This window comes from Myotis lucifugus, unplaced genomic scaffold (genome assembly GCF_000147115.1).
Source record: "Myotis lucifugus unplaced genomic scaffold, Myoluc2.0 scaffold_15, whole genome shotgun sequence".
Classification (NCBI taxonomy): Eukaryota; Metazoa; Chordata; class Mammalia; order Chiroptera; family Vespertilionidae; genus Myotis; species Myotis lucifugus.
The window spans coordinates 14,862,056-14,872,471 of NW_005871063.1; the positions used below are offsets into that span (position 1 = coordinate 14,862,056).

Consider the following 10,416-nt stretch of genomic DNA (forward strand, 5'->3'; position numbering starts at 1 on the left):
ACTTACAGATGATAGTTAAAACTATTAGCTTTTAACTATAGATAAGATAGCTTTTTAACCCTTTGGGTGCCAACCAATATCCTAGGAACTATGCTAAAATTGCCAAGGCATTTTTGCTGATTTTACAGCAGTTTAGGAAATCTGCACTTAGGTGCCATCTGTCAATAAAGAGTAAACTACTAGCATCTAATAGTGACACTGCAGGAGGAGAGTGAACTACTAGCATCTAATAGTGACACTGCAGGAGGAGCGCGATTGCACTCCCCGGCACTCTAGGGGTTAAAAAACACATTTATGACAGAAGGGCTTCTATATTTGACTAGATCATTGCTGACGGAGGAAATAAAAAATTACTATGCAAACTAATGTTCCTATAAATTCATGGACTTATATCTCAACCAGTCTCTCAGAACAGTCTATTAATCTTATTCTTTTTTGTCAGCTTTAGTAATTACCTAAAACTTAAGTCTTATTTTCTTTGTAACTTCCACTCAGCCTCATCTTACTCTTAGTCATTTCCTTCCAAGAAAATTTAAGCCTCATGACTTCACTCAAATGCTCATCCCTTCCCCTTTTAATTTACTTTTACCCACAGGTAATCATAGAGGAGAGTATACTCATGAAAAGATGAGTTTAGATATTCTAGGCTGGGTAGGTAAGAGTATTCAGTAGGGATTGGTGGGTTGAGGATATTGGAGGGGAGGGTTGGAGGAATCCAGAGACTACAAGTCTCTTAGTTTGAATAATGGTTTCTTAGAACAAATAAAAAAAATGATTTCTGTAAAAGTCCTAACCCTGGTATCTGAATGTGGCTTTATTTGGAAAGATGAAGTGATACTATGCCTAGATTTTAGGACCTAATGGGCCTTCAAGCCAATGACTGATGACCATATAAAAAGGGGAGAAGACAGAGAGATACAAGAAAGGCTGTGTGAGGACAGAGGCAGATTGGAGAGATGCAGCTTCAAGCCAATGAGTGCCAAGGATTGCCAGACGTTACCAGAAGGCTAGGATGAGGCAAGCAAAGGATGCTTCTCTAGAGCCTCTGGTGGGAACACTGCCCCACTGAGACCTTGATTTTGGACATCTGCCTCCAAAAGAGAGAACTGTGAGAGAATAACTATCTCTTGTTTTAAGCCACCCAGTTTGTGGTATTTTCTTACAGAAGCCCCAGATAACGAATACAGTTCCCTAGTTTGCCCCTGAAATTAATTTTAATATATAAATATGGAAGTATGTTATTGAATGACAAATTTAGAAATAACATTACTAATTCATAAAATGTTTTATACATTGTATTAGCTTAGGTTTGAGGGTAACATTTTAAAAACCAGGTTATAGGCAGAACTGTGACAGCTATAATTGGCTCTTAATGGTTAACTTCCAATAAATAAGGCTTACACAGTGGTTCTCAACCTTCTGGCCCTTTAAATACAGTTCCTCATGTTGTGACCCAACCATAAAATTATTTTCGTTGCTACTTTATAACTGTAATGCTGCTACTGTTATGAATTGTAATGTAGATATCTGATATGCAGGATGGTCTTAGGCGACCCCTGTGAAAGGGTTGTTTGATCGCCAAAGGGGTCGCGACCCACAGGTTGAGAACCGCTGGCTTAAAAGATCTGATTTATTTCATGCATCCCTCAAATCTACAATTCCATTAGAAAACTAACCAAGTGTTTTCTGAGAAAAATTACTGTTAAGAATATCATGTTAAGGAGTCATCTAATGCAGTGGTCGGCAAACTGCGGCCCCTTGAGTGTGGCTCTTCCACAGAATACCACGTGCGGGTGCCCACACACAGTGCAATTGAAATTTTGTTGCCACACTCAAGGGGCCAAAGAGCCGCATGTGGCTCGGGAGGCGCAGTTTGCCAACCACTGATCTAATGTTTCTAAATATGAATTATCTACTTAAATTATCTTAAAAAACTCTACTATATTTTAATGATCATGTAATACAGCATGGCCTTCTCTTAGTAATCTAGGCAAAGAAGCAATTGTGTTTTCTGAAGTCAGTTTATTAAACCAAAATTGTTTGGATTATGTTTTTGAGATTTTCTTAGAGAAGCATTTTTCAACCTTTTTCATCTCACGGCACAGATAACTAATTACTAAAATTTTGCAGTATACCAAGAAATATCTGCCAATCTGACAAAAAAAGAGAAAGGTATAAATTGGATTTCCTCATGCTGGATGGCTATTGTGTTGGCTGTTGTCTTTTTTTTTTTTTTTAAACAATCTAAGGAAAAAGAGATCAGTGCCCCTGACTAAATAGTATGCCATGAAATACCAGTTGCAAACCGCTCTCTTAGGAAACAAAATTTTGAATTTGTCCTTAAAATGCTTTGTGTTCTTTTAATGAAGATATTCCACAGATCTTGAACTAAATATCAGCTAAAATTTAATTTTTTAAAGTTATATTTTATATAACTATTAGTTTCCTGTTGCCATAACAAAATACAAATTTAATAACCTAAAACTACACACATTTATTGTACCAGTTTTTTTATGTCCGAAGTTCGAGTAAGTTCTGCCTGTGCCTGCTTAGCTAGCATCTCACAAAGTCAAAATCAAGGTGTCAGCTGGGATGTGTTCCTTAAAGAAGGCTCAGGGGAAGAATTTGTTTCCAAAATCATTCACACTGTCAGGTAAATTCAGCTTTTGTTATTGTAGGATGGGGGTCCCTGTTTCGTTGCTGGCTGTCAACGGGGGGCTGGTGGGTTTGCTCTGGAGGCTGCTAACATTCCTTCTTATACTTTTCATATGCCCCCCCCTTCACCAACAGCAGGTCCAGTCCCTCTCAGCTCCTAATCTGTCTGATTTCTGCTACATCTCTCTGACTCCAGCTAAAGAAAGGTCTCTCGGCTTTTAAGAGCCATGTGATTAGGATGGGCCCACTTAGGTATTTGAGAATAATCTTCCCCTGTTAACCTCTGTAACTTTAGTTGCCATATAATAAAATATACTCACAAGTTCTAGGACATATTCGGGTTACCATTCTACCTACCCAATCAATAGTTTTGATAAGTAATTACATTAATTACCAAAAATATTAACCTACTAAGAATAATTAAATAATTTAAAAGATATTGCAGTATGTGTAATTAGTACAAGAACTCTGTACCTCCTTAAGATAATGTTTGCTAAGGGTAGGAAATTTAGAAATTGTCTGACACCATAGAAAAAACACTTCTGTGGAAAAGGATAATAAACTAAAATGTCATTTCTTTAGTGATAGTTTAATTGTACAACATAGTTTACTTATTTTGAGATTCTGGTCAGATTTTCATTACTTGAAATTAATTGAACACCCACACCACTTAGGAATGGACAGCCCTGACAGTGCCCACACAAACCATGTCACCATCATTTCCCATTTACCTTACAGTTTGCCATGGAGTAGGTGGGGATTTCTGTCTTAATTGAAGCTTAACCATAGCTCCACATGTTTTCAAATGAAACGAAAGCTTCTTAAAGTCAGAGATTTTCACTTGTTCATTTTTGTCTCATCAGTGCCTGGCACATCGCAAGTGTTTTACAAATATTCGTTGAAAAGTGACTGAATTCATGAGCATCACAGCTAACAAATATTTATTAAACAGCCACTGTGTGTGATTGATCACCCAGTTGATTTAGTGATTACTGAATGATATCGTGCCATCTGATTTTTCTGATTATGCTTGGCCATTGTTGCTATAAAAGAACAGCAGTCTCTAGTTGCACTCTGGTCATGTAGCACAGAAAGCTCAAACTAGAAATTGGGTGCCTTGAATCCTGCTCTGATATTAATAAATTGTATGATTCCCATGAAAATTAATTTCTGGAGCCTTAACTTAAAATCAATAAAATGAAAATGTAAAACAATATATTTAAGATTTATTTTCAGCTTTAAAAATTGTACACAGGATTTTTCTTTTGAAAGCAAATGAGAAACTTGAAAGGTAAAAGGAGTTCAGAATTGATCCTAAAATTAAATCCTCATTTACTTGTTTTTCATCCTTGCCTAGGTGTCAGCATTTGTCAGTGCAAGTGACTTTACCCTAAAGCTTAACCGCTTTTATTTTTAATCTCTTTGAGAATTTTGTATAAACCATTTATTTATCCTTTTATTTAATTTTTCAAGACTGAAAGAGAAAGAAAAGTTTAATGAGATACTGCAAATGCAATTTTTTAAAAAAGCAAACTTATAAAGAAGAGGGAAAAATATTTGACATGGACAAACTTGAACCTATAGATTTTCTATTGGTTAGTCAAAAGTAGGGCCAAGAAAAGGAGTCAGTTGAACTGAACTTTATTATCAAAGTTCTACTGTCAGACTGAGAAAACTTTCATTCCCTTAAGTAACAATTTTTTTAATGTATGTGTGTATATGTATGTATATATATATACACACACACACACACACACACACAAACACACACACACATACACACACACACACACACACACACACACATATATATGTATATTTTTATTGATTTCAGAGAGAGGAAGAGAGAGGGAGAGATAGAAACATCAATAAGAGAGAATCATTGATTGGCAGCTTCCTGCATGCCCCCTACTGGGGATCAAGCCTGTAACCCAGGCATGTGCCCTTGACCGGAATCAAATCCGGGTACCTTTCAGTCAACAGGCCGACGCTCTATCCACTGAGCCAAACCAGCTAGGGCCCTTAAGTAACAATTTTAGAAGGAAGGACAGAAGATAGTAGTTGATCCATCATGGACATTACGGTATACCAATTAATCAATTTTTTATGTGCCTCATCTATTATACATAAAATCGAAATAGGTTTTTTCTTTTGGTAACATTTAGTTGTGTTTTTGTGTGTAGGGGAGAGGGGTTTTGTTAATCCTCACTTGAGGATATTTTTCCATTGATTTAAGATAGAGTGGAAGGAGAGAGAAATATTGATGTGAGAGAGACACATCAATTGGTTGCCTCCCTCATGTGCCCTGACCAGGGTTTGGGATTAAACCTGCAACGAAGGTAGGTGCCCTTGACTGGGAATCAAACCCATGACCTGACACTCTAACCACTGAGAACACTGGCCAGGGCAAGTTAGTTTTTATTCCAGAATATAGATGTGAATAGTTCCAGTAGAACTGCCTTATATGTTAAAGAGAGCATATTTAAGGATCACTTTGTGTGCCAGAATCTGACAGTCTGATTCTTTGGAAACCTAAAAACTCTATTAGTTTAAATTGAGTATTTGCCTAACTCTTGTTTTTGCCTTGTGAGGAAACTCAATATACCATTAAATTATTAAGTGATTTTATTTGAAGTAGTTCTAAGGTATTTTCATGCTTTTTGGCATTATAACCAAAACCTAGACAGGAATTTTTAAGGAAGAGTAGACATGCCTTGAACACTATATATTATGATATCAGGAAAAGATTTTTGAGATCATCTGTTAGAAACCCTCTTGTTTCATAGATGGGGCTGAAGCCCAGAGTGGTTATTTTATTTGCTTCAGCTTTTTCTTCCAGTTCTTAGCAAAACTAGGACTTTAACTTGTGTCTCTTATTCCCAGTCACATGCTGTTTCTTCTGTATTGTGTTGCATTGCTTGTTTGATTATATCCTATATAATAAAAGCCAAGTGACTGAAAAGGTGGAACGACCAGAATGACCAGAGACCAGGGCGATGAGGCAGGCAGGCGAGTGAGTGGTTAGGGGCGATGAGGCAGGCAGGCAGAGGCAGTTAGGGGCGATCAGTCAGGCAGGCAGAGGTGTTAGTGGTGATCAGGCAGGCAGGCGAATAGTTAGGAACCAGTGGTCCCGGATTGTAAGAGGATGCAGTCCGGGCTGAGGGACACACACCCCCTGCACGAATTTTGTGCACCAGGCCTCTAGTTTTAAAATAAAAATAAAGTATTTTGCAACTAGTCAAAAGTTAAACACAGTGTAGTGTGATCAGAAGAGAAATCATTTAACATTATAATTTTATTTGAATAAAATGAATTATTGTTTATTTGCTTTTTTTTTTGTTTAGGTGAAAAGAGATTTGAATGCCCAGAATGTTCTAAAAGATTTATGCGGAGTGATCACCTCTCCAAACATGTCAAAACGCATCAGAATAAAAAAGGTGGTGGGACAGCTCTTGCCATTGTTACCTCGGGAGAACTGGACTCATCTGTTACAGAGGTGCTTGGCTCCCCAAGAATTGTCACAGTTGCAGCCATTTCTCAAGATTCAAACCCAGCAACTCCCAATGTTTCGGCCAACATGGAAGAATTCTGAAAAGTTATTTATAACAGAGACCTCTCGTGCTGCACTTAAGTTTACACACCTTTGAAAATCTGGAAATGGGCTGGTCAAGTGGATTACAGAGTAGGAAATCATGTTTTCATTCTTGGCTTCTTTAAGTATTCCAAGATTTGGGGTCAACATGTGAAGTGTTGAATTTTAAAAATACAAAAATCAAATGGATGTACTGGAAACAGAAAAGTATTTCCTTCACACTATAAGTTTTAGTTATTTGGAAATGTGTCACATATTGTTTAAACTGAATCTTCCCCTCTTTTAACATCATGTGTTAACATGTTTAGAAAGACAGACCTTAGTAGTTTGCAGGCTGGACCTTAATTGGATTTGTTTTCTTTGAAATACTTTCCAGTCACTAATAATTTATATGGATCCTTTTTTTTTTCTTTTTTCTATAGCACAGAAAACAAGATAGTTAACTGACGGTAGGGAAAATACTTTATTTTCTTAGTTTGATTTTTGGAAAATCAACTGAAAATAGTTTTGGCCGTCTTTTCTAAATGTTAGAAATTCTTCAACAGTTGAATTAGAAAAGTTCCAAAAAAGTAATCTGAGATGCATCTCAGATCTTTATTACCACTACATTATAGTAGTGTGTATGCAGACAATCAGTGAAGTTTAATTACTTTCTCCATTTGGAGACACAAGAGGAACTTAGAGCTAAAGTATAGGTTAAACTTTAGATTAAAACCTTAGGAAAATACTGGGGGTGACAAATGATTGAAACAAAACTCATAATGGCTTCAGAAAAATGAGACAACAATATATAAGGTTTTGAAGTTAGGATTGATTATATTCCTAACCCTGGGTTGTACCACAAAATTCATTTTAAATGTTTATATAGGAAATATTTGCATAGAGTATAAGTCAGTCTGTAGTTTCATATTCTGTAAATATGAGTTATGTTGACAGTGTGCAAAATTCTTTATGCTTTGACTTGGTAGCCAAAGAAAGAGTTATCAAAAAAATTTTTTTAAGTCCAGCAGAAAATTATCTTGTAATTACATTATAATTTCCGTTTTCCTCTCTACTAAAAATTTGCCAATCCTATTTTATATATACTGTGTTAGAAGGCTGATTAAGAATTTATAACACAGTAATGTTTTTATGTTATGTCAGTAACTGAATTGTCCCTAAAAAGGCAGCCTAACAAAATGTAACAGGTGTGATACTATGAAGCAAAAATTATTTTTTAAAAATTGGAACCATTTTTAGTTAAGTAAATGACTAAAGGAAAATGTATTTTGTTGTTTATGCGAGGGTTTTATAGGAAAGATGGCCAAAAGTTTCATATGAAAAATATTTGGAATATATCGATAGCCTAAATATTAGTAAGATATTTGCTATTTTAAAAATGTATTTACACAGAATCATAATGGAATTGGAATTGACCATTTGAAAACTGAAGTTTTTAACTGCTTGGTTTACTAACATCATCAGTTTAGGGACTCTTTGAATATAGGTACATGTTTTCTTGTGCGTCCCCTATTATTTCAGGAAAAGTACTACTCATGCGAATTCTCTTCCAAAATTGTGATATTTCTTGTATTTTTGATGAAGGAGAAATACTGTAATGATCACTGTTTACACTATGTACACTTTAGGCCAGCCCTTTGTAGCGTTATATAAAACTGAAGGTCTTTTGTGCTTTCAGTTTGTATAAAAAAGCTTTGAGATTAAAGGAAAAAATTTTACACTGTGGTTATAAATTTCAAGTTTCTTAAAGCTTTTGTAGACTTGTAACAAAGTCTTTAAATTTTAGTTGGATTTTGTAAATTGTTTTGTATATTTTATTTAATGTACTCTTAAACAGCTGATGTATCTGGCTTTAAAACATCAGAATCAGTTTGTTTCGTTTGGTACAGAGGAGCATTTGGTAGTGTTAATTTTAATTTTATTATATAGGAGCTGAAACATCAAATATATATTTTATCATTATGCTACACAATCAGTGCTATAATTTTTTTTATGCAAAGAAACTTTCTTAATGTTTGAATCATGTTTTCTCAGAGTGACACTTTTTGTTGATAATACCAAGTATGAGCTCTCTGCACCATTATTCCATGAACCAGTTTTAATGCATACCTATGTATGCTCTTCAGAAATGGAAGTTATTTTTTAATCAACAATGAGGCCTATTATAAATTTAACAAACTGAGTCTGGATAGCTTTATAGCATATAAAATATATTAATTTGTGTTAGCAGGTGCACATTTCACCACTGAAATTAGAAATATTCTGACAGTCTTTTCTGCATACCATTCTGAATCCACTTTTCTCTTATAAGAATCGTAAATTTCAGTGTCCTTTATTTGACTCAGTGGGATATAGCTGTTATAAGTAATAGGGCACAGATGTGCAGTAGAGTCTTGTTTAATGACATTTCACTGTTCATTCCCTTTGCCACTGTTATAATACTTTTCTTTATTGTAATTATCAGTGCAAAACTATGTATTTATCATGGTAGAACTCCAGTGTTAGAATAGTTTTTTCTTACAATATACTTTCTTTGGTTAGGTTTGTGTATGTGTTGCTGATTACATTAGAACTTGATGTTAAGTCATTATTTATCACACTCTCATGAGAGCAGTAATAAAAGTGTGTAATCTAGGAGAAAAAGTTAATTTGTCAAACTTAGATAAGCATGATGTTTAGGTCCTATTTTTCAATTTTATAACTGTTTTATTGCAACAATATTTGTATTTAAGTCTTCATTTTAATGCCTTGTGGTGTTTTTTTTTTATGCATGTCACTAAGTTGTCATCCCACATAAATTGATGTGCAGCATAGGGTATTAAATCTACATAATGATTTTAAAACAGTAAATGTTTTGCAAAAATTCCTTATAAAAAGTTTTGTAGTAACATTTCACTTGTAAATTTTTTTTGTAAAAAAAAAAAAAAAAGAAAAAAAAAAAAAAAAGAAAATGGAAAAAAAAAAAAGATGACTTCAGAAAAAAATCCTGTTAAATATTCTGCCAGCAAAGCCTCTGGGGCTGTAATTGACATTTTTACAGTGCTGATTTGTATAAATTTTGTTTTTTGTGGATTTGGAAATAAAATCATGTACAAGTTGTTGCCTGCAATAACAATTGCAAGTAACCTATAAAAATTCCCTTGAGTTTAACATGTTTCTTCATTTAATAATGTATACCGTAAAGCAGCAATAAATTCTTTGAACTATCAACCTTCTTATCACAATGAACACTGGGAAGAAGATGCTTCTCACTAGAAAACGTATTGGCAGCTCTTCATAATTCCTGATGTTAAGATCTGGTCCCCATTTCTCTGAACAGACTGCCAGAGCGCACCAGTTCAGATTTCATGCTAATTTGTAACCATTGCTGTAGACATTTATGGGAATTAAAATTTGATTTAGGGACACTTTTTAACTTAAATACTTTTGAGCAATGAATTTTAGGAAATTGTAGGAAGTGCTAAAACTGAAAACTAATTAAAACATAATTTAAGGTCACAGATACACTAAGAAGCAAGGTATGCCACAGAGATGCTACAAAAATCTGTATGCAAAGGCTGTTGTCTTTTCCTCCTGGGAGGGTCCTGCAAATCTCATGAAGAACCTTACTGATATAATAACTATGTTATAACAACTTTGGTGAAGAAGCAGTAAGGTTTTTAAAGATGTGTGAAAACTAAAGTTGTATACCTGAAAAAAATGTACATTTGGAAGCATCAGGATGATCTTGTATAAAAGGGAGGGATAATGCAATTAGAAAGTTTTAACATTTTGTGGTTTTTTATATATATATATATTTTGATTTTAGAGAGTAAGGGAGAGAGAAACATCAGTGTTGAGAGAAAATCATTGATTGGCTGCCTCCTGCATGCCCCACACCGGGGATGGAGCCCACAACTCGGGCATGTGCCCCGACTGGGAATTGGAATCAAACTGTGACCTTCTGGTTCATAGGTCAATGCTCAACCACTGAGCCACTCTGGCCAGGCTGTTTTGTTTTTAATTTAGTAAAGCCAGTTTGATTCTTGGAATTCTGAGAACCACATAACCATGAACAAAACTGAGAGTGATGCTTTTTGTTTTATCATAGACTAGAGGCCTGGTGCATGAAATCTGTGCATGGATGGGGTCCGTAGGCCTGGCCAGCAATCAGGGCCAATCAGGTTCCC

The 10,416-nt window shown here is 35.0% G+C and overlaps 1 protein-coding gene across 6 annotated transcripts in view; it reads left to right on the plus strand.

The window, feature by feature from the left end:
• The window catches only part of SP4 (Sp4 transcription factor), a 54,712-nt gene extending 45,554 nt beyond the window's left edge, over window positions 1-9,158 (plus strand). For all 6 annotated transcript variants that reach the window (XM_006085064.3, XM_014452488.2, XM_006085065.3 and 3 more), the window contains one exon: window positions 6,000-9,158. In XM_006085064.3, coding sequence (XP_006085126.1) covers window positions 6,000-6,247 — 248 coding nt within the window. In that variant the 3' untranslated portion in view covers window positions 6,248-9,158. The remainder of the gene's footprint in view (window positions 1-5,999) is intronic.
• Window positions 9,159-10,416: the final 1,258 nt, after the last annotated feature.